This window comes from Canis lupus, chromosome 18 (assembly GCF_048164855.1).
Source record: "Canis lupus baileyi chromosome 18, mCanLup2.hap1, whole genome shotgun sequence".
Lineage (NCBI taxonomy): Eukaryota > Metazoa > Chordata > Mammalia > Carnivora > Canidae > Canis > Canis lupus.
Genome location: NC_132855.1, coordinates 60,610,049 through 60,636,996, shown reverse-complemented (window position 1 = coordinate 60,636,996; position 26,948 = coordinate 60,610,049). Strand labels below are relative to the sequence as shown.

The 26,948-nt window shown below is 61.1% G+C and overlaps 1 protein-coding gene across 9 annotated transcripts in view; it reads right to left on the bottom strand.

The window, feature by feature from the left end:
* Nucleotides 1-1,866: 1,866 nt before the first annotated feature.
* Nucleotides 1,867-26,948, bottom strand: part of OBSCN (obscurin, cytoskeletal calmodulin and titin-interacting RhoGEF) — a 134,103-nt gene continuing 109,021 nt past the window's right edge. For 2 of the 9 annotated variants that reach the window (XM_072784694.1, XM_072784697.1), the window contains 31 exons: nt 26,452-26,565; nt 24,135-24,302; nt 23,846-23,948; nt 23,414-23,543; nt 22,374-22,482; nt 13,736-13,924; nt 13,244-13,340; nt 12,858-12,979; nt 12,221-12,366; nt 11,900-12,068; nt 11,688-11,769; nt 11,319-11,519; nt 10,769-10,829; nt 10,235-10,312; nt 9,788-9,960; nt 9,654-9,680; nt 8,935-9,087; nt 8,782-8,827; nt 8,580-8,657; nt 6,252-8,232; nt 5,669-5,746; nt 5,251-5,361; nt 4,956-5,123; nt 4,476-4,598; nt 4,169-4,339; nt 3,838-3,922; nt 3,386-3,625; nt 2,920-3,143; nt 2,688-2,763; nt 2,312-2,461; nt 1,867-2,162 (listed from right to left, as the gene is read on the bottom strand). In XM_072784694.1, coding sequence (XP_072640795.1) covers nt 1,985-2,162; nt 2,312-2,461; nt 2,688-2,763; nt 2,920-3,143; nt 3,386-3,625; nt 3,838-3,922; nt 4,169-4,339; nt 4,476-4,598; nt 4,956-5,123; nt 5,251-5,361; nt 5,669-5,746; nt 6,252-8,232; nt 8,580-8,657; nt 8,782-8,827; nt 8,935-9,087; nt 9,654-9,680; nt 9,788-9,960; nt 10,235-10,312; nt 10,769-10,829; nt 11,319-11,519; nt 11,688-11,769; nt 11,900-12,068; nt 12,221-12,366; nt 12,858-12,979; nt 13,244-13,340; nt 13,736-13,924; nt 22,374-22,482; nt 23,414-23,543; nt 23,846-23,948; nt 24,135-24,302; nt 26,452-26,565 — 5,831 coding nt within the window. In that variant the 3' untranslated portion in view covers nt 1,867-1,984. Of the gene's footprint in view, nt 2,163-2,311; nt 2,462-2,687; nt 2,764-2,919; nt 3,144-3,385; nt 3,626-3,837; nt 3,923-4,168; nt 4,340-4,475; nt 4,599-4,955; nt 5,124-5,250; nt 5,362-5,668; nt 5,747-6,251; nt 8,233-8,579; nt 8,658-8,781; nt 8,828-8,934; nt 9,088-9,628; nt 9,681-9,787; nt 9,961-10,234; nt 10,313-10,768; nt 10,830-11,318; nt 11,520-11,687; nt 11,770-11,899; nt 12,069-12,220; nt 12,367-12,857; nt 12,980-13,243; nt 13,341-13,735; nt 13,925-15,022; nt 16,688-19,441; nt 19,485-22,373; nt 22,483-23,413; nt 23,544-23,845; nt 23,949-24,134; nt 24,303-26,451; nt 26,566-26,948 lie in introns of those variants that run through there. The other 7 variants (XM_072784695.1, XM_072784701.1, XM_072784699.1 and 4 more) reach the window with 5 other exon arrangements.

Here is a 26,948-nt window from a genome sequence, read left to right as displayed (position 1 = left end):
CTGAAAAAGGTTACCATATAATAAAATACAACACACCTAGTCATCCCCACCCCCCGCCCACCTCCCTTTCCACCACCCCTTGTTCGTTTCCCAGAGTAAGGAGTCTCTCATGTTCTGTCTCCCTTTCTGATATTTCCCACTCATTTTTTCTCCTTTCCCCTTTATTCCCTTTCACTATTTTTTCTATTCCCCAAATGAAGGAGACCATATAATGCTATATGTTGGCAAATTGAACTCCAATTAAAAAAAAGAAAAAAAGAAAAGGGAAATTTGGACAGAAATACAGACACAGAAGTCACAGGGAGAATGCCATGGGAAGGAGACAGGCATTGGGGCCTTGTGTCTATATGCCCGGGAACAGCAAAGACTGCTGGCAAGCAGCAGATGCTAGAAGGGAGGTGCAGAGCAGATTCTCCCTCACAGCCTCAGGATGGAACCAACCTGGCCATCACCTTGACTTTGGATTTCTAACATCCAGAATTGGGAGATAATAAATATCTATTGTTTTAAAAATAATAATAAATAAAATAAAATACAACACAAATGTAGAAAACAAGATATAGTACATCAGATTTGATCTTTAGAAACAACCTGCCAACTAAAGACTCCTGATAAATGCAGGGACTCTGGGACCCAGTGAGTTCACCTGGCAGAGTTCAGCCTGGGAAGAGGGACATGGATCATGCCACATGACATTAGGAGAGGCGAGCCACTGTGTACGAAGCGCAGGAAGCGGAGTAACAAGGCAGAGCTCAAAAGGAAAGCTGGGCTTGGGAAGCTGGGCTAGCCACCAGCAAGGACTGAGGGAAGCTGGGATCCTGGAGGAGACATTGCCTCTGTGCAGCCCTGGTGAGTGTCTCTCAACATACCAAGCTGAAGCTGGGCCCACCCTGCAGAATCTGATCTAAACAGGCTTAGATGAGGATATGTCATCCCAACACACAGCACAGAGGAGGTTACCAAAGAAATGCAGCCTCAGAAAAGTTGCTCAGTCTCACCTGGGTCCCTATGCACAGAGCCAGGGTTGATGTGGACATGGCCAGCTGCGGCTGGGTGAGCATGGGACGGAGCAGAAGGGGTGGGCTCAGATGCAGACCGTGAGGGCTAAGAGCAGAGGTGTGTTCACTGTGTGTCTGAACAAGAGTGGTCGGAGCTATAGGACTGTTGAGGGACTCTTGGCAGAATGCTCAGAGGTAGTCCCTGGGCACAGTGGACCTGCCCCAGAAGAGAATACTGGCAGGACGCCATTCCTAGCTGAAACTAGAATTAGAATCAGTCAAGGCAAAACAAGGCAGCCAGCACTTATGCAACGCCAGACCCACACATTCTTTCCAAATGAGATTTCCCTTGTGTCCAGAACATCTAGCAGGAGTGGGAGGCAGGGGTAAGAGGGCTGGAGGGAGGTGAGGTTTCAGATTTTTCTGCAGCTTCTGAAGCCTCCCGGTTCAGGAGTCTGCCCCTGCTTCCCCTGTGGGTGGCCTGGCTGGTCACTCACCAGGCCCCTTTCTGCTTCCCACAGAGGGCTGCTGTGGCCAGTCCTGGAGGCCACACCAGGCCAGGGACGCGACCGTGGAGACCAAGCTGGTTGGGATCTGTGTACCTCCCAGCACCCAGGAGCCCCAGGAGAGGTGCCTTGGAGGCCCCGGGTGGGGCTAGGCTGGGGACCCGCAGGATCGGATCACCCTAGGTGAGGCTGCACTGGCAACTCTGGTTCTTCCATTCTAGGGGCCAGATGCCTCGCTTCCACTCATTCCATGGGGAAGCGCAGTTCCGCTCCTTAGTCATCCCCCCAAGTCCCAGGTGAGGTGGCAGGACCCTGACTTCTTTCCTCGAACTAAACTGAACAAAGACACAGATTACACCTCATCTGGTTCTGCTTTTTATTGGCATGCTGTGCATATACAGCAAGTTCTAGAAGCAAGACTAGGGGGTGAAGCCCAGCAGGTGATCTCCTCGCCCCCCCCAATTCCACCTGGCCCAGTGCTCAGTGCACCTGCGCCAGATTGTGCTTCTTATACAGCAGTGCCCGCCTCTTCTCTCGCTCACGCAGGAAAGCACGCAGGCGCACTGTGGGGAAGGTCACAGCAGCTGGCTGGGAGCCGGCAGGGCCCTCCTCAGTTAGCCACGGGCACTGCAAGCAGCTTGATGCACAAGGCCGGCCCCTAGATAGAGGGTGAAGGTGTCTGCTGAGCCCTTGGAGCTGAGGTGGGGCAGGGAAGGGAGGCGGGAAGTGGGTAGGCAAGGTGGGGGAGCGGGCATTGGTGGACGTGGGGCAAGGCGGAGGGGGTTGGCCCTGGCGGGTCCACCTTACCACGGGTGAGCACACAATGTGCTCCGGAGAAAAGCCACAGCGCCGCCAGACAGCCCTGCGTAGCAGCGGCTCAGATGGATCAGCCCCTTGCGCAGGCTTTTCTGCAGGTCGCGTGTCCCTTCACTGTTCACAGGGTACTCGGCACTCAGCCTGCACGCGGGGTGTCAGGGCACCCAGGTCACTCTCAGGTGGATGGGGCCACAGGGAGCTCCGGGGTCACCCTCGATGGATAGGGAATCATAGGGAACTGAGATCACCCTCAGATGGATGGGGGACACGAGGTCTGAGGCCACCCTCATTTGGAGGACACACAGGGGGCTCCCGGGACACCTCGATGGATCCCCAGTCTCCCAGCCCCTGCGCTTGGGGGACTTACATGATGAAGGCTGTGACGCCTATGGCCCAGATGTCGGTCTGCGGGAGAGCACTCTGGCCCTCCAGGAGCTCAGGAGCTGGGGGACAGCACAGGTGAGAGGCTGGCTGTTTGCAGGGCAATGGGGCGGGGGGGGGGGGGGGGGGGGCAGGTCTGGGGGCGGGGCTTCCTCCTGCCCCCTCCCCTTTTCCCCCTCTCAACACCCGGGTCAGGTTGGCATCTGCTCCCCGCGCACCCATGGTCTCCACGTAGTCCTTGAAGCCCTCGGAGGGCAGGATCCTCTCCTGGGTGAGACTCTGAGCATTGCCCAGGTCCACGACCTTGAGTAAGTTGTACTCGGTGACGATCATGTTCTCCGACCTGAGGTCCAGGTGCAGGATGCGCTGCGCGTGCAGGTACTGGGCCGCACTCAACATCTGCCACAGGTAGTCCTTCACCTCTGATTCTGAGTAGGAGACCCTGGAGTGGCACGGGGAGGGGGCTCAGCCCTGTCCACGCCGCGGAAGGTGCGCGGGGACACCAGCCCTTCTGGTGGGCTTGGGAGGGGCGCCCCCCCACAGCTCCCTGGCTCTGGCGGGCGGTGGAGGCCGGGCAGCAGGTGGGCGGCGAGGTGAGAGGCGGTGCGCCTGTGTGTCGGGTGCCCCTCCATGCCCCGACGTGCTGAGCATCCCCCTGGGCCCTGCATCCAGGCGAGGCCTCACCTCTCCGCCAGGCAGGGGAGCAGCTCCGGTCCCAAGCACAACTCCAAGATAAGAACCAGGTGCCGGGGGCTGAGGTAGGCGGCCTGTAGCTGGGCCAGGTGCGGGTGGCGCAGGCTCTTGAGGGCTTCGTATTCCCGCAGCACGTCAGGCCTGTCCTCGAGGCGGTAGGGGATGATCTTGGCGGCCAGTGCGCGCCCGCTGGCCTTCTCCTGGCACTGCCGCACGACGCTGAAGCGGCCCCTGGGCGAGCAAGCACCGGACTGGCTGGTGAGGACCCCCACGCCCTCCTTCCCAGAAGGGGCTGGAAAGCTGGGCAGCGGGAGATGACTGGAGCCTTGGGGAGGGGGCTGAGGCTCTCGGAACCGCACTGTGTGGGCATGAGAAGCAGGGAGAGACGCTGAGGCTGGGATGGGAGCAGGGAAAGCGGGGAGGGGGACGGGGGGCTGCAGCACCTTCGGATCTGTGTCTGGAAGGTGAAGGTCTGCGTGCTGGGGAGGGGCTGCGTGGGCCGCGGGATGCTGCTCTCTTCCTCCGAGGCTGTGGGAGAAGGAGCCAGTGAGTGGGAGGCACCCCTACAGCCCCAGCTCGCCCCACCTGGTCTCCTGTACCCCTTCCCAGGCCCCCTAGCAGGGGCCCCATCTGTGAAGCCCCACACTTTTTTCTCTCATTCCTCAGGCCCTTTGGGGGCAGAGGCCTACCAGTGAGTGGGTGGGTCTGAGTGAAGGGGCAGGGCCAATGGATAGGACTACCGCCCCACGCCAGCAGGCTTGACAAGCACCTCACCCAGGTGGCTGGGCCCTCCCAGGAGGACCTGCTCTGAGGGGCTGCTGTAGGGTCCCATGCCCGCCTTGCTGACGCAGGCCGTCCGGAAAGTATACAGGCCCCCCGGGGAAAGCTTGCTGGTGAGGTAGCAGCAGTCAAAGATGTCGGAAGCCAGGGTGCTCCAGCTGCCGCCTGGGCCACAAGGAAGTGGGTGAGGGACAGTCCAGGGCCTCCCCACTCCAGAGTCGGGGGGTGCAGAGGCCCTTCCCCAAGGGAATACAGAGGTGGCTGGGTTCTGCCCAAGAGGCAAGGCAGCGGGGGCTCCTACCTTCCAGACTGCACTGCACGATGTAGGTCACAGGTCCGTAGGACTCCACGGGCTTCCAGACCAGCAGCACCGCATCAGCATACACCTCCCCAATGTCCGGGCGTGGAGAAGATGAGGGGCGCTCTGCAGGGCCCATGGGCAGCCGTCAGAGGTGGGCCCCCCACGGCTTCCCACCACAGCTGAGTGCCCCCAGCCCTGCCTCAACCATCCGCACCTGCTGCCAGATTCCTGAGCCCACCATCCCCTACAGCTATGCCCCACCTGGGGGCGTCCCAGTCTGCAGAGCGGACTCTCCAGGCCCTGGCCGTGCTGGGGTGGGGAGATGACCGAGTGGTGAGCATCATGCTAAAGGGGCCTCCTCCCGGAAGGGGACCAGCACAAACCAACTCACAAAGCATGAGGTGGTCGGCGGGCACCCTAGAAGCACCCATCAGGGTCAGTGCCCACCCCCACCCCGCTGAGAGGCCCTGGCCTACCCACCTGCCTTCCGGAGGACAGCCGTGGTGGCTGCCGTCCCCAGTGTGTTGCTCACACGGCACGTATACACCCCCAGGTCCTCAGCAGTCACCACCAGAATGGTGAGCAGCTGGAAGTGCTTGAGCGTGGCAGAGATGAGGAGGTGGCTGCTGCTCTGCAGGAGAGCCCCGTCTACGGCAGGACAGAGCAGGCCTGGGCAGTGGCACCAACATGTACCCTGCCCTCCAGGGGCCTGCCTCCCCCTATTCCAGGGGGCACCCTCTGCCTTCCTGCCACCTGTCCCGGGACATTTTCTTACCTTTGGTCCAGGTGGCCTGTGCAGCAGGCTGGGCCGACACTTGGCAAGCAAGAGTCACGGACTGGCCCAGGACCACTGTTTCGTCTGAGAGCTCCCGTAGAAAGGATGGCGCTAGGGAAGGGGGCCAGACAAGCCTTCAAAGCCACCCCCAACCTGAAAACACGGCCTGCACCCCCGAGACGGGGATGCTAGGGAAACCCATGCCCACTCAGCTCCCCTTCAACACTAGCACCTCCTCCAGGAAGGCCTCCAGGACTGCCCCAATGCTGGGCACCAGAGCCGCCCCCATGTCCCCACTAATCTGGGCCCCAGGCCCTGTGGATGTAAGCTTGGCCCCTCCAGTGGCCCTGGAAACCAGGGAGGGGCTCCCTCCCCCTGCAGTTGGGTCCCCATGGCTGCCCCTGGGCAGCACACCCACCTTGGTCCCTGCTCTTCAGGCCCAGCCGGAAGGAAGCCAGGCCTGCCTTCTTCCTTGGGGGGCTCTCTTTCTCTGGGCCTGAAGGGAGGAAGAGGCCTCTGGAAGTCACAGCTGTGGGGTCAGCTCCCCTGATGCTGACTCTATTGGCATTGGTGTGGGAGCAGGGGAGGAGGAACCCGGACCCCCACCCCCCACAGTGGGATTCCTGCATGGCCACAGAGCACAGAGCCCAGGGGTCCAACCCGCTGCTGACACCACACCCTTCCCACCCTGTCAGGGTCAGTCTATCTTGGGCAAGGGCACCAGGGGCAGGGGATGGGGAACTCTCGGGCCACTGGTGTCTGGGGAGGCCTGGCCATGGGCCCCAGGGTCAGGGCAGGTCAGGCAGGGCTCTCTGTTCCCACGCTGGGCCATATGGTGACCTCAGGAACAGAAGTACCTGTGTGCAGGTGATGTGTGTGGCCCAGGGAACCCCCACCCTAGAGAATGGCTTCTGGGTCAGCACAAGGGGTGAGGTGCCCCAAGGTTCAGAGCCAGACACCGGCCACCTGCCAGGGCTGAGGGGACGGAGGGGGGGAGTCACCTTCAGGCCTGCCCTTCAGGAGGCGGGAGATGTGGGCCACAGACGCCCTCACCCTCCGGCGAAGGCCCAGCTCCATGGGCTCCTGCTCCTCTGGCAGCACATGCCTTCCTGGGAGATGGAAGAGGTCACGGGCGGGGGGCGACCATTTGCGCTTCCTGCTGCCCGTGGCCTCTCTGAGCAGGGTCTCCATGTCCTCTGGCTCCTCAGTGATGTGCAAGCTGGCTGGTGTGCCCAGGGCACCTGGCCAGGGCCACCGGGCCTCCGGGAGCGTGGCCAACTCCTCCCCGGCCTCAGACTCAGGGGAGGATGGTGGCTCTGGCTCCACAGGCTTGGGGACCCTCCTGAAGATCATGAACTCAAAAGGGAGGTACTTGATGTCATACAGGTCAGACAGGTTGAGGTAGGCAGGCTCCACCTCTGAGATGTCCAGGGATATGGTGTCTGCTGTCTCGGAGTCCCCAGACAGGTCTCGGATCTGCACCAGGGACACCTGAGAGCCACCACCAAAGTCTTCCCACGCACTCAGCTCCGGGGAGGCCAGTGGGGGTGCCCCACTGCCCTTGGGAAGGGGCGCTTTGCTGGCCTGGGGTGGCGGGCTCTGGGCCCCTACTTCATCACGCTCCTCTGAGGACTGAGAAGTGGCCCAGGCCATCCTGGCCCACAGGGGACCCTGCCCCAGCATGCCCCCTGCATCCCCACCGAAGGCAAAGGTGCCATAGCCAGCCACGCCTGCGTAGCCTCCACGCCATGCCCCCAGGGAGAACTTCCGTGTTGTAGCCTGCTCCTGAGGCCGCTGCAGGCTGGGTTCCCACTCAAGAGCCTCCTCAGGCTCTGCAGCCAGGCCCTCCCTATCCTGGGTGGGCCCAGGCTCCGTTCCCACTGGGGAGGCCAGCCCTGGGGCGCTAGGGGGGCCCCGCCTCCCAGGGAGAGGGCTGTCCTGCAGTTCTGTCTTACCGCCTGGCTGGGGACCCTCTTGGGCTAGGGACAGGAACCCCTTTGGCTCCGGGGAGAGGAGGGAGCTGGAGGGAGCTGAGAGGGACCCCGGGCACTGTTTTGTAGGGAAAGAGCCCGGAGCCTGTGGTATAATGGCAGGAGGGGGGACCCCGCCTTCCAGGGCAGTAGGACCCCACTGCCTCCCACAGCTGTCCTGAGATGACCCCTCTTGCTGGGTGGACCCCAGGGCCCCGGTGATGGACTGAAACAGTCTTGGCCCCTGCTGGGGTCCCTCTGGCAGCTCCCTCTCCCGGGCAACTGTGGCGCCTCGCCGCCAGCTCTGCCCGGAGTCCATCGGGGCGTCTGAGGGAGCCGGGGTAGCGCCCTGGCCGCCGCCGCAGGCCTCGGCCGAGGGGCTGCGGCTGCGCGCGCCCCCGAGCTCCAGGGATGGGCTGTGGCCCGGGGCCCCGCGGGCGCTCTCGGAGGCGGGCGCCTTGGCCAGCAGGGCGGCCTGCTCGTCGCGGGCCGCCGCCTCCTCCAGCGCGCGGTGCTCCAGCAGTGGCTCCCGCAGGCCAGGCAGGGCGCGGGCGAAGTAGCCGCCCTGGAGCAGGTGCCGCCGCCGCGCCGGGGGCCTCCTGCCACCCGCGGGCCCTCCGCGCTCCGGGCCCTCGGCCGCCTGCTGGTAGAAGAGGCTGCGGACGACGCTCTGCCGCGGCACGCAGCCCGGGGCGGCGGGGGGCGCCGCGGGCGGGGGCGCGGCGGCAGGCGGCGCGCGGGCCTCGGCCTCCTCGGGCAGGCTGGCCGACGGCCGCAGGAAGCCCCGCGGGTGCAGCAGCGGCGAGTGGGTCACCGGAGACGGCGGCAGCGACTTGGCCCGGGCGAAAGGGGCCAGCTCGTTGTCGGAGGAGGAGGACGAGCTGCTGGAGGAGGCGCTGGCGCCACCGCGCAGGTGCCGCGCCACCCCGAGGGACGGGCTGTCGGGCGGGCCCCGGAGCAGCTCGGGGATGGAGCGCATCACCAGGATGGACTTGTAGCTCATCAGGGAGCGCTGCGGGGCGCGGGGGAGGGGACGTCAGCCGTGCGCCCCCCCACCCCCGCCTTCTTCGCTCCCGGCAGGCTCAGAGGGGCACCCGGGAGCCGGGAGGCGCTACAAGCTCCACGCTTCGGATCCCACGGCTCTGCCCTCGCGGGGACTCTGCACGCCCCGCCGCCCTGCCCCCGGGCTCCGGGAGCGCGGCCCCGAATTGGGATGCCCTGTGCCGCCTGCGGGGCCTGCTTTCTGTCGCCCCCCCCCCCAGGCCCCTCCTGGGCGCTGACACCGCATGGCAGCTTCCCCCCGCCCCCCGTCCCTCACTCTCCCCGCCCCCCCCCCCCCCCAGAGGCTGCGGGGCTCACCTGCCAGCGGCTGCGGGCCAGCAGAAACTTGAGTTGCTTGGTGTTGATGAAGTGGGCCTCCTCCGCGGGCACGGAAGTCTGAGGGGGCCCAGGTGAGAGGGGCGATAAGGGGGGCCCCAGTGCACCCTGGGTCCACACAGGCCTCCCCTCCCCCCCTCAGATTGGCCCCCTGTGCACATCTGCTTGGACCCAGCCTACTCACCTGGAACCAGGGGTGTGTGAGGCATTTGGCTGCGCTGGGCCGGGCCCTAGTGAGAGAGGAGGGCCGGGGATCAGGCCAGGTGGCCAGCTGCCCCAGGCCTCCGCCTAAGAGAACCCCAGATGAGGCAACAGGTGGAGGGTGCTGTGCACTCACTTTGGGGCCCTTTGCAGGGTAGCCTTGATGAAGTCCTGGGCATCCTTGCTGAGGTGGGCAGTCATGGGGCTGTTCCAGGACACCCGCCCCTCCAGCACGTTCAGGAGTGTGGCTCGGTCACTCTCACCAGCGAATGGTGATGAGCAGGTCAGGCTAGAGGCAGAGACATGACTTGCCTTCAGATGTGACCTGGACTTGTGATCCATAGAAGCCAGAACTTGTACGGGGGCCCCACTCCTGCCTGGGTGGCCACAGTGCCATGGCCATCCAGACCCCAGGATTCCCACAATGGTCTGAGACTTGCCCAGAGATCCAGGCTCAGCCCAGGACAGGGATCAAGGCTTAGCTTGAGGTGGGATCCAGGTGAGGTCTACACCAGCAACATGCTCAGAATAGCAGTAATTGGTGGAAGGGGCCCTCCAGCAAACTACCCAGACCCTTTAGGGAAACAGCTCACTGCTTTGCCTGGTGACTCCACAGAGCTTCTCTGGGACAGTGCGTGTAAGAAAAGAGCTCAGCAGAAACCCCTTATCAGTTGGCTGACCGCTGGTTCCCATAATAGCTGCCCTTGGGGTCCTGGATCTTTGATCTGGGGAGTGGCCAGTAGTGCTCAAGGCCTCCCCTGGGCATGATGGGGAGGGGGTCTGGGGTTGGCTTCAGAGGAGGTGGCTGACAAAGGCTTGGGTCTGCTCACCTGCGGTAGGCTTGGGTCTGCTCACCTGAGGTAGGAGATGACGCCCATGGACCTGCAGGAACAAAACCACAGTCACAGGGTGTGCTCGAGGTTGTGGGGTGTGTGTGCTGGGGGGCTGCTGGCATGGAAGCTGGCCTCCCCAGGCACCCACTCACTCACCAGATGTCGGAGGCCTCGCTCACTGGGGTCTGCTCGATGATCTCGGGAGACACAAATTCTGGGGAGCCATACTTGCTGTACTGTGGCTCTCCTGGGGTGATGTTTTGGGCAAAGCCAAAATCGCAGATTTTAATGTCTTCCCGAGCAGGATGTACCATCAGGATATTGGGGGGCTGTGAGGGAGAGTCAGGGAGGGGTGAGGCCATGCCCTGAGGAGGTGACTCCCGGGGCTGCAGGGAACACTCAGTTCTGTGAGGCCAATGTGGGAGCGCCTCTGATTCATCAGAGCTGTACCCCACCGGAGAGAGCTCCCCATCCCCAGAGGCAACCATGTCCTAACAGGGAATCTAGACATGGTAGGCCTATGCCCACTCCCTCCCCCATCTGCAGGCCCCAGGCTCCCATCTGTCCCTCCTGGGTCCCTGGGCACCCATGAGGGCTGAGTACCTTTATGTCCAGGTGCAGAACGCTGTGGCTGTGCAGGTACTGTAGCCCCTCCACCAGCTGCTGGACATAGACCTTGACCTGCAGCAAAGGCCAGGGCTCAGGTGGGAACCCTCCCCCTTCTCCTCCTCCCCCTTCCCTCCTCCTCCCCCTTCCCTCCTCCTAGCCTTCCCTCTTCTATTCCCCCTATCTACAAGGTATCTACTTCCCTCACCATCTGAGCTTGGGATGGTGCCATGGGGCAGGTCATGTGTAAAGCTTCCCAGACCCCATGCACATCAAGGCCAGAGGACTCCTCCAGCCTGGAAATGGATCAGCCTGACCAAAGCAGGACGGGGTGCCTCAGGAGCAGGCTAGGATGGCACACTGGCCAGGCAAGGAATCAGTGTTGGGGGGGAGGGGTGCATGGGAGGGCTGGGAGAGCTCTACGAGGAGTTGCCACACCCTGTGAGGCCTGGGGAGCCCCAGAAGTTCTCTGGGCTGGAGAGCCTGGGGGCGGGGCCTGTGTGGGCAGGGGGACAGCAGGCAGGCAGTCACCTCCGCCTCGGTCACCACACTCTTCTTGAACAGACGGTCCAGCAGCTCCTCCGACGAGCACCTGGCTCAGGTCAAGAAAAGCTCCGGAGTCTGGAACCCACCCAGCCCCACACATCTTTAGCCAGTCTCACCTGGGGTGGGGATGGGGCCATGTTGGGGAGGAGGTTGAGGAGAGTGGGAGGGACAGGGTCCCCAGGAGGGGGGCTGGGGGGGCCACCCCCCCGCAGCAGAAAAGGGGGGGGGGGAGCGAGCAGTGCGCATGTGTCCCTCCCTGGAGTCCCTCCCTGGAGCTCAGGTGGGCAGCCGAGGGCCCTCTCCACATGGACGCTGGGGGCACCCACCTAGCTGGTGAAGCCCCGTGAAGCATGGCAGGGGCCCGGTGAAAACACGTCCTGGACCCTGCGGACACAGCTCCGTGGACACAGCCCTAATCCCCGGTCCCTGGCCCCGCGAGCTACGAGGACGGTGCTGCGTCCAGGGACCCCAAAACAGCAGGCCCCGCAGGGCCCTGGGACCCTGCCTACCCTCCCTTAGGCTGAGGGCAGGATACAGCTCCAAGACAAGGATCAGGGTCTTCCGGGTCTCAAACTGGTCCAGCAGCCCTGTTACCAGCGGGTGGCTCAGCGTGGCCAGGATGTCCCGCTCGCGGTAGGCCTGGGTGCGTGTCCTGCTCCGCAGCGGGATGAACTTGGCTGCGCAGGACATCTGGCTTCCCTTGTGCTGCGCTCTCTTCACGAAGCCGAACACGCCCCTGCGCGGAGGGGGCCACGATGGGCGGGCACAGGGCGTGGGGGGCGTGTCGGGCGGAGGAGAGGAGGAGTGGGGCGGAGTTCCCGGCCGTCGGGGCTCAGGAGGCGGGGCGGGGGGCGGGGACCCAGGGAGGCGGGGCAGCGGCTCGGCGCCGGCTCGCGGGCTGTACCTTCCAATTTCCTCCTTGACCTCGTAGAAAGAGTGCAGTTTCCTTCGGTAGCTCTGCTTCTCAGAGTCGGGTTCGCTGTCTCCTGCAGCCAAGGAGCGGGCAGTGTGGGTGAGCACGTCCACTTCGCCCCCCGTAGCATCCCGGTGCTGGAGCCTGTGGGAGGCGACGTACACACCCTCCCGCCCCCGTGCCAGCGAGGCACTGAGACTCACCCCCATGGACCACCAGCTCCGCTTTACACAGCACCTGTCCACCCGCGTTGCGGGCCAGGCACGTGTAGACACCCGCATCACTGTGTGTCACGTCCCTCAGCACCAGGGAGTAGGTGGTGCCTTCCCGCTGCTGGCTGAGCCGGGTGCCATCCACCAGCTGGGAGTTGTCCTGGGGGCACAGACGGGTGGGCGGGGCCATCAGCCCGACCTGGGGGCCCCTGCAAGGTGGCCTGTTCCGTCCCCCAGGTACTGCCTTACTGCGGGGGGGGGGAACGCCACACACTCCCGACTCCCAGCACCCAAGGTGGCGCCTGTCCCTACCCGGTACCAGGTTACTGTGGGCTGCGGGTTGCCATCAATGACTGCCTGGAACTGGGCTGTGCTGCCCTTCTGTGCCTGCACATCCTCGATGGTGACCTGCATGGACGGGGATCCTGGGGTGCAGGAGGGAGCCTGTGAGGGGGGACCTGGCGGTGCGCAAGCCCAGCATTGAATCATCAAGCTGGAGCTTGCAGCCAGAGACCCCCTGGTGGGTGAGTCTTGCCCCTGGGCCTGTCCTGACACCCCAGGCAAGCAGCCAGGCCCTGGGATACTCCCCAGAGCAAGAGCTCATCTGCCTCCCCCAGTGAGGACAGCCTTCTCCTGACTCTGCCAAGGCCCCTGAGAGTCCATCTAACCTCTGTCTGTCCTGCTTAGAGACCTTAGCTGTCCAGAGCATGCTAAACCCTGCTGGGGAAGGGGGCATCCACACCCAATTCACTATTGTGGGCGCCCCCAAAGGAGCGTTCTCACCCTCCCCAGAGAGGCCCCTCCTAGGGAATGCAGGGAACAGGGCAGTGAGGCCCCCATCACAGCAAGGCTGGGACATGCCAGGTGGCCTTGCAGGTTCCTCTGCACAAGTGTCTGCCCAGTCCAGAGCATGGGGAGCACACGTGTATCCTGCTAAGTCCCCACCTACTTGTGGCACCCGTGTCGCTGGCCTGGTACACGTATGTCCGATGTGTGGTCTCCATGAACACGTGGCTGTGGATGTCCCATAGCTCCCCTGCACCTGCCCCCAGCCAGGCTGCACCCTCCATCCTGTGGTGGTGGAGCTGGGTGAGCTGTCTGCCCTCCTCCTGCACCTCTGGAGTGTGGGCAGCCAAGCCTCACCCTAAGATGGGGGTCCCTGCCTCCCCCTCCCTGGACCCCAGTGGACTTTCTGGGAGGGGATGTCCAGAGAGGGGACCCAGCCCTGTGCAAGGAGAGGGCTCCACCAACATCCCAGGGCAGCCTCTTCTCCCTGCCCTGCCCCTGGGGTGTCCCTTCATGAACTGCCCCCACCCAGCACGCCAGGGAGGTTACCGGATGGGCACAGTGCATTCCTGGCCCTCAGCATGGTCCCCCAAGTCCCGCTCCTGGTCCTCCTTGGGGAGAGGCTGTGGAATCTTCTGCGGCTCAACTGGTCCAAGACAAGGGGCTTAGTGAGAGAGAGCTTGGGATGCAGCTGGGACTGCCCCCCACAATGCGCCCCGTGTCATCCTCCAGTCCCAGAGGGTGGGAGCACGAGGCAGAGCAGGGACTTCAGGGGTGCAGGGCCCTCTAGGTCAGAAGAGACAGGGAACATGCACCCCTAAAACCCAGGGCTCCAGACCTCCCTGCAGAGCTCCGAGGTCCTAGCTCCTAACTTGGGCCACCAGCCCTGAGGCTTCCCCTGCTGGCCACCCAGACAAGGGCCATGCTGACATGTAGCAGCTTCTGGGGGAGGGGCCTGAAGGGCTACATCCCTGGAGGGAGCATCTGTGGGGTGGGGGTCATGAGGGATCTACTCCTCCCTCTCCTCCTTCCTCCCCTCACCAGATGAATCTGCAGCCTCCATGCCTAAGAGTTGGGGGCCAGACTCCTGGGCTTTGGGTGGCCCTCTAGGGCCAGGGCTGGCATGGTCCCCTGTGGAGGGTCCTGGAGCCTCGGGGCACACCAGCATCCTTGGGACAGACGTGATCTCCTGGTCTGCTGGCTCCAGGGCAGGAGGAGAGACAGCAGCGTCTGTGGGAGAGGCAGGTCAGCGTGTAGGGGTGAGGTGTGACCTGGGCCCCAGGAGAGGGCTCCAGAAATTTTGTGCCAGTCCTCAGAGGCTGCCCTTCCCACCTGCCTGCCCCACCCACCCACTCAAGGCAGCGGAGTTCAGGACCTCTGGGAGCATGTGGGCTTCTTTGGGGACAGGTGAACCTGAATACTTGCCCCCTGTCCTGGCTGGCCCCTCAGGCTCAGTTCATGCCCTCACTTCTCCCACCCCACGGCCCACTCCAGACCCCAGGGTACTGGGCCACCCAGGCCAAGGTGGGCCCAGCCCCACACTGTAGGGAAGTCTGGGGACAGCCTGATGCTGTCAGGGACCAGGCGCTCCTTCCTGCCCTCCCAGGGCAGCCCCTGCTCCCTGCCTGGCACCTGCAGCCTAACCCCACCCAGGCCACTGCACCATCACTGGCTCCTACCACAGCCTCCCACACAGCCCCCTTAGGGGACTCTCAGACTGTCCCATGTGTTTGCCCCCTGCTCCCCACTTCCCAGCACATTTTCCTCCTCCAGCTGGAGACCAGTGTGCATGTAGCCAAACCACAGCTTCACATGCCCATGAATGCCCACCACTCCATTCCCAGTAGGTCCCCCTGCCTGGAACTCTCCCCTGTCCTAGACCCTTTCTCTTGCTGATTTTCCATATCATTGCGCCTTCCAGGCCAGAGAGGCAGCTGTGCAGGCTGCTGTTTGCCCCCCATGGCCCTAGAGCACCCGTCTTGTCCTTACCCAGTCCAAGGACATCGGCAGACCCATGACACATCACACCTTCCCTATCAACCTCGCCGACAACCCCCACTGCACAGGGGGCAGGAAGACCTGCTTAACCCCCAGCAGGCTGGGAGTGACCACTATGTGCTGTCCTGGTCACAGTATATGCACCCATGTGAGCAATCTAAATTGGCAAGCTGTCACACCTCCACCCAGGGACCCCAGAATGGGCCAGAACCTACAGGCTGATGCCAGGGGCTGACTCAGGGCTGCCATTGGTTGGTCTCCAGGACAAGGCCTGGACAGCACTCCCCACAAGTCGCCGGAGCCACCAGAGAATCAAGAAAGCAGAGGCAGTACAGGGAACCAGTTTATTATCATTGGGGGTAACCGATGGGTCGCTTCCCATACACGGACCCTGGTCCACCCTGCAGAGAGGGCTGGGCCCCACACAGGCCTCCTGGAGGCCGAGAGAAATGTTCATGGTGAAGATGTGGCCGGGAAGTCCCCACTGAGAGGAAGACTGGGTCCCCAGCCTGGAGCAGAAGGGACCCAACTGGCAGCCCGGCCTCGTAAACATGGCAGGACAGATGCAGAGTCCCTGACCTGTGTCTAGTGCCCTGAGCCCAGAGCTGCGGTCCAAGAGTCCCTCTGGCCTGCACTCTTAGGTGGCTTCTGTACTTTCTGAGATTCCCAGTCTGTGTGCAGTGTCTTCAGCTGGATCAGACCCCATGAAGTAGGAAGTGCCTGGAGTGGAAGGGGTGGGCAGGCTCCAGCCCTGAGTTATTGGAGATTTGGAGGGAGGATCAGAGCACACATGTCCACAGAGCGCTGGCTTCCTCCATGCAGCCAAAGGGCCCACAGCCAAGCACCTGCTGCTCACAGCCTCAGCCCTCGGAGGGGCCAGGGGCCTTGTCCCCATCTGGGCGGATGTGCAGGGTGACTGTCTCACCCACTGTCCCAAAGCTGACTGTCTGGGTGGAAACCTCCGTTTTGAAGCTGCTCTGGCCACTGTCTGCAGACCTCTGGACCTGGATGCAGAAAGATGGCTTCCAGGATGCAGCACCCCCAGCCTGGGCCTCCTGCATAGAGAAAGAGACTCCTGCAGGGCTGAGCACCTGAGGCCCCAAGGGAGATGCCTCTCGGTGACTGAAAAAACTGGGTGGGTTTCGAGGGCCAAGGAGATGCCCCACGTTGAGCAGGACAGGCTGCCCCACAGTGGGTTCACTGATCTCTCTCTGGAGCACGGACACTTCGCAGGGTGGGTCGTCAGAAGTGCTAGGCACAGGGCCACAGCAGCCGAAGGTCTCCCCCTCCCGGGGCACATAATCCTCCAGGTCAGCCAGCGTCAGCACTCGGCCGTCGTGGGTGAGGATCTTGGGGTCATGGCCCCAAAGGCCATTGGTGCCCAGGGGCTCCTCGGTTGGGAGGGCACCTCCTCCCTCCACTTTCTCCAGGGGGGCTTCCTCTTCAGCCACCTCAAGAAGGGATGGCCCCGGGGTCTCCTCTGGCCCAGTGTCCATGCAGAAGATGAGGGGCTCTCCAGTGCTGACTGTGGCTCTGCCCCAAGCCTGGGGCTCCTGGGCCAGTAGGTTATTGTTGGAGTTGTTTGCATTGGGGTCTCCTATGGGGGTCCCACCAGGCAGTGTGAAGAGAAGCCCTGCCGAGCTGTCAGGTGCCTCTCTGGCAGGGGATGTACCTCTGGAGCCTGTCTTCTTCACCCTGACTTCAATGGTCTCTTCAACTTCTACCCACTTGGGCTGGGGCCTCGTGCCCTGGGGTGGGATTGGCGTGTGGGACTCAGGCTCTGTCACATACAGCGTGGGTACGGTGGGCCTCCAGCCTGGCTCCACCTCAGGCCTACGAGGCTGGCCAGCCCTCAGTGAGTACAGCAGCTCAGGGGCTGCCTGGCCTGGCTTAGGTGGGCTGGCAGTGTGGCGGGAAGGTGAGCGAGAGGGAGACTTGTTGGGGGACCGGCGCCGGCCACGAGGGCTCTTCACCACGGTGGTGATGGTTTCCTCTCTGCAGGGAGAGGGCCAAGAGGAAATCTGTGCAGAGACCTACAGCTTCGCCCAGTGCCCATGCCATCAGCACATACAGCAGCCACATGGGTGATCAGGTTAGTGTAGCAAGCAAATGGTGACACTGAGTGAACAAATTTCTACATATGTGCTTGAGCCCAACCTCTGGAACCAAAGAAACAAAGCACAAAACCTCATCTGGCCAACATTAGGCTCTACTCTGCAGGTCTCAAAACAAGAGTTGAGGCATCAGTGGAGGCCCATGTCACATCACAAGGCACCTCCAAACCCCAGACCATGTCTGGGTCACAAGTCTCCATGTGCCAGTCTCTCCATTTATGGCCATCTGATTTTGGAGCTGCTAATGCTCCTTGCCGAGCTAATGGACTGGGACACAGGAACATAGCCATGTGGCTTTCCTCATCTGTCCCATGAGTGCTTTGTGCTTTGTATCATGAGGGGTTGCTCCAGGGAGTTCTTAGAGGACAGGAGCCTCAGTGGTCCTCAGTTGGAGAAATGTTGGCAGCTGATGCCATGGGCACAGGTGCACATCCAGGAGGGTTGTCAGAGCCTTGCGGGTGTGACAGCCCAGCAAGAACACCTGGCTCCGGGCATGGCTTGGCTATCATGGGCTGTATGATGTCAAACAGGTACTTCCTCTTTCTGGATCCCTTCCCCCAAATGCAAGTGGGCAGGAAGGAGAAGGGGAGGCAGAACTCAAGGCAAGTGGCATGTGGGCGAGCATCAGGCACTGGCCAGGGACTTTGTAGCAGCCTCGGGGGATGGACCTAAGCTTCTGCAAGTGTGGACCATGAGGCTGAGAAGGCCAGATACTTGCCCGGGGCCAAGATTCAGAATCCCACCAGTCAGCCCTGGCACTCCTCTGCCACCCAGTGCCCCTGACCTTGCTGGGCGCTGTGGGTAAAATGAGTATTAGGTGGTATCAGGGAGCAGAGTAGTGCTGAGTAACACACAGACCCTGGGGAACTCACAACTCTCCTGAGCCCTGGAACCTGCATTTTCTCTTAGGCTCAGGCATACATATGGTGAAAGTTCAATGTTGTCACCAGCTGCCTGCTAGGACTAAGGCAGGCTCATGCTCTCTCTCTCCCTCTCATTCAGCGTCTGCCCAACTCAGGGCTCCAACCGGGAGCAGGTTCACCCAAGGATAGGCTCAGAGGCGTGTGCTACCCCTTGGGGTGCACGGCAGTTACAGACCTTCCCTCTCAGCCCTCACCTGGTAAGGAGGAAATGCTACACCCCACCTAACTAATGGGAACACTGAGGCTTGGATGTGTGGCCTATTCAAAATCACGAGACTGCCTTCCAGCCTCATGCCCAGGCTCAGGAGCACTAGGCTTGTCCCTGAGTGAGAGCTTGCCCAAACATCAGGGGAACCTGGGCCAGGCCCATCTGCTGGCCTCATGCCTCTGACATTCGCCAAGGCATGACAGTCAGACTGGGGTTCAGGGTGCCTCTTGAGTCCCCTAGCCCAGCTGTCCCAGGTGCGAGTCCTTTCTGAAGTTTTACTGATGGGACAGCCTGGCCCTGTCTGTTTTCCATTTTGTCATCTGTAAGATGTAAATAATAGAAATGTTCCCTTCATGGACGAAATGCAGGGTTAATTTGTGTAAAGCTCTGGCACAGGCGTACACCTCCAGGAAGGCTTACTACTGCCCTATGTACTTTGGGCCACAGTGTGCCTTGGGGGAAGAGGGAGGGAGGGGTGGAAGGGTTAACCCAGGATCTGACCAAATATCGGCTGATAGGGTTCTCCAAAACTTGGCCAACTACAGGCCCCTTTAGGAGATCACAGGTCCATGAGGACCAACTGGAGCTTCCCAGTCATCTGATCTTAGACCAGTCTTTCTGGTCTCCTGCCTTTTGCAAGCTTTTCCACGATCTCCAGCTGCACACACTTCCCACTGGATCAAGGACAAAACCAACTCTACCTTCTGTGGGCTTACTCAGTTCCAGGCCTCTCCAGTTACTTAATTAGCCACAACCTCAGCCTTGAAGGCACCGAATGAGGGGATGGTGGGCGTGGCACCGGGGAAATGGGGTACCCGCTGGCTTTCCATCATGAACCACCCTGAACAAGCCTCCTCTTCCCTGAATTTCAGTTCCCCATCTCCCAATGCTAGGGTTGGGCCTGGAGGCCTTTAAGTGCTGCCTATCAAGGTTACACTATTTTAATTAAATGCAAGTTAAAGATAATTTTAAAAATCCAGAATTCTTCAGTGGCTCTCGATACACTTTAAGTTCTCAGCCACGTGTGCCTAGTGACTGCTTTTGTAGCGAGCATAATTAAGATATAATATTCCCAACACAAGAGAAAGTTTGTGGGACAAAAATGCCCTAGATCTTTGGGTTTTGAGGGGTAGAATGTTCCCTCTAGCCCACTGTGGGAAGCAGTTCAGTTCCTGCTCCAAACTAACTGATGTGATCTGGGCCCAAGGCCTGAGTGAGCCGTTGCCAAGTACACAGAGCAAGTCTACCTTGTGGAGGCACTGGAGACATGGAGGCCCTAGAAGAGAGAGCTGTGAAATGTGAAGGTAGCCAAGGACTCAGGGAACAGTGAGCCCCTTCAGAGGCATCTGCAAGGTGCTGGCAGTCTGCATGGTGAGCAAAGGCCATGTGAGCAGGTAGTCAGACAAGCAGGTGGCTGGGCCACACAGGCAAGGTCCATGTGGGTTAGTGGGCATGCAGGGGGCACTACAGTCAGAAGGAACGGTAGGAACACGCCTGCACTTACATGATGACGGTTTTCTTGGGGACTTTAGTCTCCTGCTCAGTGACTACAAAGAAAACAGTTGGAATAGCGAGAGTTACAGATCAGCCAGTGCTTGGTGGCTGAGCCATTTGAGTGGCATGGCAGTGTAGTAACTTGCTCGGCTTTGGAGCACTGTGTCCACGTCATGCCTCACCTTGCCTGTTATGGGTTGGGAACTCAGTTCTGTCATCTTTAACATGTCTGCTCTGAGTGGCTGGGAGATGAGTGAATGTGACATCAGTATGTCCCACGTGAGGGAATGAGGGTCTTGTAGGGAGTGCAGCAAGAGTAGGGGCCCCACCTGGGCTGCTCACGCAGAAATCCCAGCTCTTCCATCAGCCCATGTGCCCAGGGAGCCCTGTGATTCTGTTAAACCTAACGTCCCACTTCTCAGACAGAAACTGAAGGCTAGGGGGAGGGTGGCAGGGTATGGAAAGAACTATGGGAGCCAAACTTAGACTGGGATGGCTGGTGCCTGTTTTATAAAAAATCCTGAAGACCAAGGGCACCTCTCCAGGGGAAAGGGGCTCTGTAGTACTAGAGATGGCATGTCTGAGCTTTGTCTCATGAGGCTATGGAAATCCCATCAAGAGCAACCAGAGACACCATGACAGGGTCCTGAGTTCCAAGTGAGTAGGGAAACCTAGGTGTCCTCATAGATGCTGCCCATAAACTCAACAGCCTTGATTGTCCTAACTTCCCACCTCCCTGGAGTCAGCAGATAGAGGACCTGAGTTCCAGGGAGAGGACTCGCTTGGGACCAGGCCACACCTATTCCCACCCATCTTGAGGCCTCTTCCTCTGTAGCTTCTGGGCAGGGCCACACTTGAAAGAGAGGTGCTCCTCCTAGCCACACCCTGCTGGGCAGCAGATAGTCCACCAGATACCAGTACCCTCAGATCTCAACAGTCCCTCTTGTCATTCTGGGGACAAAGCTGAGTGGGATGCTCAGCAAAGTCAAGTGGCACAGCCTGCAGCACACAGCACCCTGGCTTCCGGTGTGTGGGATTTTAGGCTTTGGTGCAGTGCCACGCAGAGGAAGAATTTCCCTTAGATGACCAAGAATATATTAATCTTGTGTCCAATTGGGTACATGTGAGTTAAATAGACCAGCTATATTTGTATGGCCTTTGGGAGCCTCATTTACTTGTGTATGTGTGTGCATGTGTGTGCACATACATACGTGTGTGTACATACACATATGTATGTATGTGTGTTTGTGCCCGCTGCCTCCTGGAGAGGGGAAACCCACTGGGAGAGAGAATGGGATCCAGCCAAAATGCCTTGTGCTTTAAGTTGGACCGGAAAGAACCAACCTGTTTGCCACCTGCAGGCCAGACCCTGTGTGCAGAGTGATGGGAGGACACTCCCCTGTTGGGGTCCCGTTCTGGCTGCTACATTGCTGGTACCTTTATTCCTGACCTGACCTGCCACCTGACAGGCTCTAAGCTCCAGTGAATACTGGCAGCCATTGGAGGGGTGCAGCTGTGCGAAGCAGGGCTTCCAGCCCAATGCAGTTCCAAAAGCGAGGGGGCAGCACCCACCCTACAAGGCTGGCTAGGGCTGTCTTGGCTGCAGAGCCACCAGGTTAAAGATGAAGCAGCAGGATAGGGTTAAGAAGCAGGACATGGCGGGCTCCAACCACTGGGTCTGTGAGGACTGGCCTTCTCGGATGTGAGGTGCCATGTTTCTGGTATTAAGAGGGCTGCCCCTCTTCCAGACTCCAGAGCCATGAGATGATGACAGAAAGTGACCCATCATGACCATGAAGTGAATGCCTCTGTAGGACACACTTGTCACCAGCCCAAGAAGGAGTGCTGAAGTCCTTGCTCCCCAACATAAGATGCCATATGGCAGAAAGCACAGGTCCCTGCAGACACCACTAGGCCCTCTGAGGGGCAGGAACATGGACCCCTGCCCACTCTGTGAGGGCTGTGGAAGGCATCAAAGGCTGTGAGGTCGAGTTTCAAATGCCAGGTAGGCTGACTCTGGGAGGGTCCTCAGATAGAGGCTCCTGGTTACTGGGCCCCAGGAGGGACTGGATCCATTAGCCCAAGGCATCACAGAAGCCACCTGGGAGGATATATCTTCCAGCCCATCCACCATGAGAGCTGCAGCTCCACCAGCTGTTGATCTAGCATCAGCCTTCATGTCGCTAGGGACAGGAGGCACAGCTTCTTCTAGGTGGAGCAACTCACACTGGGAGAAGCTGTCCCTGAGGCTGCAGCCTGCCCTGCAAGCACCATAAGGTGTTCTCTGCCTGAGCAGGCCCAGGACACATGCCAATTGTCCTCCTTCCCATCCTGGCCATTCTGATGCTAGGCCCAGCTGGGACCCTGGACTCAGAGGTGAGTGGAGGCATGAGGCATCCTGCTGCCCACCCTTCACCTCCCACGCAGGAGCACATCTCCCCTCAAGGAGCCCAGACACCCCCACAGGCCAGGCTTGAGAAGTGTAGCCACAGCATTCTGTTTGCTTCCATGATGGCCCAACCCAGTGTGGAGGTACCAGGACCCCTGCCATCACTCCATCTCCTGGAGCCACACAGGGACCAGCAGGTGATGCACTGCACTCAGCACGCTTTGCTCAGAGCTGTCCTCCCTAGGGTCCACTGCCCTGCAGCCTGCCAGGCCCAGCCTGGCCTTTCTACACACTCATTACTGCCCCAGGGGTGGTGGGCAAGATGCAGGCCCCCACCCAGGGCTGCCGTCTAACCTGGCTGGAACTCTGGGCTCAAGGTTCACCTCATGCTGCCCAGGATGGGGCTGGAACCAGCCCCTGCCTCATAGTCTCTGCATCCCTTTCTCTCCCAGACAGACTCTTCCTCAGCCCTCACTGTCCCTCCTCCAGGAAGCACACCCTGGTTGGAAAGGCTGGTGGTTTCCCCCCAACTTGGCCCCACAGCGGCACTTACCTTCCACGGCTGCAAGCTGCTCCCTGTGAAGCTGTTCCCGGGCCCGAACAACAGGGCTCTGCACGCACAGCTCTGCCCCGCCCCTCACAGAGCCCAGCTGGTTCACCAACTGCAGGACGGATGGCAGGAGCCCACTTAGAGCCTGGGGCTCCCTTGGGACCATCCAGGCCATCTCTAGTATGGGGGGCCCTCTGTGGCTGTGTCCCAGAGCCACAGAGCCTGCCACAGAAGAGAGGCCTAGGGATCCCTGGGTGGCGCAGCGGTTTGGTGCCTGCCTTTGGCCCAGGGCGCGATCCTGGAGACCCAGGATCGAATCCCACGTCAGGCTCCCGGTGCATGGAGCCTGCTTCTCCCTCTGCCTGTGTCTCTGCCTCTCTCTCTCTCTGTGTGACTATCATAAATAAATAAAAAAAAAATTTAAAAAAAAAAAAAGAAGAGAGGCCTAGGGGTTTCTTAGGTGGTGCGGACACTATCTGCACAGTATGGCATGGTGGCTGTTGCCACACCCGAGCACTGGAAACGGAACCGAATCTTTACCTACAGTTAACTTGATTTCAACTCAAATTGCATGTATGGCCAGTGGTGATTGAATCAGTGTGGATCTGACTGGCTCAGGTCCATGTGCCTCCCCAGGAGCTGCATGGGGGGCAGGACCCACCTGGCCCAACCCAGGCTACTGGTCTAGCCTCAGCCTACATGTTACTAGGGACAGGAGGCCACACAGGAGCAGCCACATCGGAGAAGATGGCAGCCAGGAAGAGTCACAGCCTGCACGTACCTTCCACAGACCACAACTGGCCCTGCAGGTGGGCAGATGGCTTGGGAAGAAGACAGGATGCCACCTAGGGCTCCCACTCAGGTCCCTGTCCCCTTACATGTACACTTGGTGATGGGCTGGGGGCTCCTCCCTCATCAGGGTGACAGTGGGCTGGGGCCCCTCCCTCATGGGGGACACTGGATGATGATGGGCTGGGGGCCCCTCCCTCATCGGGGACACTGAGTGATGGTCCCCCAACCATTCCTGTGCCCGCCTACCTCACCTCACACTCATAATGGCCCAGGTCCTCCTTGCTGGCCGCCAGGATCTCCAGCACCAGCAGACCGCTGCGGGGCTCGCTCAGGGTTCGGTATTTGCTGCTAGGCGTCAGCAGAGCCCCGTCCTTGTACCACCTGCAGCCAAACCTGGGTGTGAGGCAGAGCCACCCCAGCTTCCCCACTGAGACCCTCTTCTCACCCACCTTGCAATTCTGGGCATCCACACAGAGCCCACACTCTCCTGAAGCCCGCCACTCACCCGCCATCCAGCAGGTGATGCCCTCTCTGCGGCAGGAGCCATGTTCAGAACCTGCCCAGCCCCAAGAGGCCCCTTCTCATCAGAAAGGCCCACGTTTAGTGTCCAGCCCGCCCCCAATGTATTGAGCATGCCACCTACCTTCCCTCCCATGCCCCCAGGCTCCAGCTGCCCAGCCCACCTGATCTGCGGGTGTGGGGCACCTTCGATGGTGCAGGTGACCTGAGCGTCCTCTCCCTCCACAAAAGGCACTGCCCGGACCTTTTTCACAAACCGTGGGGGTACTGTGGGGCCACAGGGTAGGTAAGGGAAAGACATACAGAGACACCATGGTGGGGTGTGACCCTACACCCACCAGCAATTGTCCCAGACTCCTGAGGCGGCCCACCTGCAGGCCTGCACCCCCCATGGTGCCACCTAGGTGGATGGGGGTCTGGATGCCTCATACCAGTCTCCCTCCCCAGACTCACCTTGCACCAGGATTTTGCCCAGTGTGCTGGCATTGCCAGAAGCACTGGCCGCAAAGCACATGTACTGGCCAGAGTCCACTCCAGTCAGGTTGTCCAGAATGAGGGCACATGAGCCATCAGGGTCTTCAATGAGGATGTGGTGTGGATCCACCTCCACTGGCTTTCCATCTGGAAAGGAAGGCAGGGCCGTCATGGAGGGGACCCTGCTGGGGACAGGAGGCTGGACTGTCTGGGGCTCATGGTCCCGGGGCAGTGGGCTGGAGCACAAACCCCTGGCAGGGCACCTGGCTGGCCATGCTGACCCACAGTCCTGTGTCCTTCCCCGATCTCTTGTGCCTGCTGTGCCTGCTGTGTGGCCTCGGAAAAGTAGCTCAGAGCTAGAGGCAAGAGCCAGGAAAAGGGACCTGACCCCACAGAGGACACACAGACCCTCAATAACCTGGCCACTGATTCCAGGACTCCCCGCCCACCCCCTACCCCTACAGACAAGCTGAGACACTGCCTGTGTCCCTCATCACCGCCCTGTCAAACACCTCAGGCCATAGCACGATTCCCTCCTGGATGGGGCGGGGGAGGGGGTGGGGAGATGTGTTCTTTCACTGGGTAGGCCCCCATCCTCCACCAATACCTGCAGCTCCATGGCTGACCGCCTTCCAGCAGCCCTGTACCTGCCCAACGAGGCTGCCGTTGAAGTCATAACAGCCCACGAGCAGCATCCTGACTCATGTCAGGATGCTTTATGTCAGGTGACCCTGCTCTTTCCCATCTGGGGAGAGCACCGGCAGGTGTGCCCACAGCCCCACAGAAGCTCAGCCTCCCCCAAAACCCGTGTTCTCTCCTGTGGGCAGCCCCCTGTCTGCATTTAACACCGGGCCCTGAAATGTGGGGCTGGAACATGCCTCTCTCACCGCAACCACCCACCTCTCCCCAGCCCCAGGGTCTTGGTTTCTGTCTGTATCTGGCCGGCTTGTTGGTTTGTAAGTGGGGAAACACCGCAGATCCTTCACACATTGGGGACGTGGAAGGGATGCCCTCAAGGATGCGGTATTCCAGAAGAGAAAGGAGGTAAATAAGCAGAGACCCCGTGGTCCTGTGAGAGGACCTGAGTGGGCCCCTGGGCGTTGGCAGCACACACGCTGACCACACCATGGTGCCTGCTGGACAGTGAACCCCACTCCCCTTTGCTGCGTGAAGACAATGGGAAACAGGGCAGGAGACTGTGTCTGGGTACTGAGAATCTGGTTCAAAGATCCCTGGACAGTGCCCTGGTTGACACGCTTTGCTCTGAGCATGCCTGAGGTCAGCTGGTGCCCAGCCAATGCCAGAGCCCACGCTGGGTGCCAACCCTGATGGGCAGTGCGCAGGACGGCCGGCGAGGAGTGCAAGGGACCCCCTCGGAGGGAGGTGCAGCTGCTGTGTGTGCAGGCCTAGCTGCAGACCCCCTCGGGGAGCTGTGGGTGCCCATCAGGCGGGCTCTGGGCTCCAAGGTGGCATCCACAGTGTGGTGACAGGCTCGAGGAGGCAGCGGCAAGGGGGGGTGTTGGGGCGTTCTGACAGGTGGCCCAGCTTCCTGGGCAGCCTTGCTCGGCCCCTGAGGCCAGTGGATGCCCCGCACCTGCATCACTCATGATGTGAGCCAGGTTCCCCGCAAGCAAAGAGGGGACTGTTGCCTTGGAGCATGTCAGGGGACCCTGACATGTGCCGTTTGGGATGCCCTGGCTGGAACGTGTCAGGGCAGGGGTGACCTGGGACCCCCAGACTTTGTGGCTCCCATCATGCCCCGAGCCAACCTGAGAGCCCGGCGCAGGGCCCACATCAGCATCCACCGTCCCCTCTCCTGGCCACCTGGCTTCCTGTCCCGAGCTGCCAAACGTCCTGCAGAGAGGTGGCTGCAGGGTATCAGCCCCTGCCCTCCATCTGCCCTATCTCTCGGGCTGGCCGCACCCCTGCCCATGTCCTGCCACTGCTCTGTCCTACAGGTTGTCACCTGTCTCCTCCCCTGGACCCCTGGATGCCAGCACCCTTGGGCAGCAAGGGCAGGTCACTGCATCTGAATCTCGGGAGCACACCCTGAGCCTCTGTCCCCCCACCTCCACCAGCACACCGGGCTCGGCCGACTGAGTTAGCAGGGACTACTGGACAGGAGGCCTGGGCCCTGTGCCCTGCCGTGCCCACCCCTGCCCCCGCCCCCCACCCCGCTCCACACCCCCCTCCCTGGCTGCCCAGGCCCCGCCCAGATCCTCCTCCCTCCTCCCGCCATCCCCACCCTGCCCAGGCCTGATTTCCTCCCGGTTCTTGCTAGCCTGGGCCTGCGGACCTTTGTACCAGCTGACGATGGGCTTTGGGGTGCCCGTCACGCGGCAGGCCAGCTTCACCGTCTCACCCAGCTCAGCTGTGCAGTCCGCCAGCTCCTCCTCGAAATCTGGTGGGTCTGGGCACACATACACAGGCCCTGAGCTCTTGGGGGGTTGGGGAAGGACAGCGGGGCCCCATGTCCTTGGTACGTCCCTGGCAAGCCCTCCATCCCAGGGTGTGGTTGTTATGGACACTACCCGTAACGACCTTCCCTCCAGGTGGCCCCTTCTGTCCCTAACACTGTCTGGGCTCCTGCGCTGTGGTGGGGGTGGGGGGCTGTGCTGTGCCAGGGGTGGGGCCTGTCCTGTGCTGGGTGGAGGCCCCTATCCTGTATTGGGGGCCGCTGTCCTGTGCTGGGGGGCCCCTGTCCTGTACTGGGTGGAGGCCCCTGTCCTGTGCTGGGTAGGCCCCTGTCCTGTGCTGGGTAGGCCCCTGTCCTGTACTGGGTGGAGGGCCCTG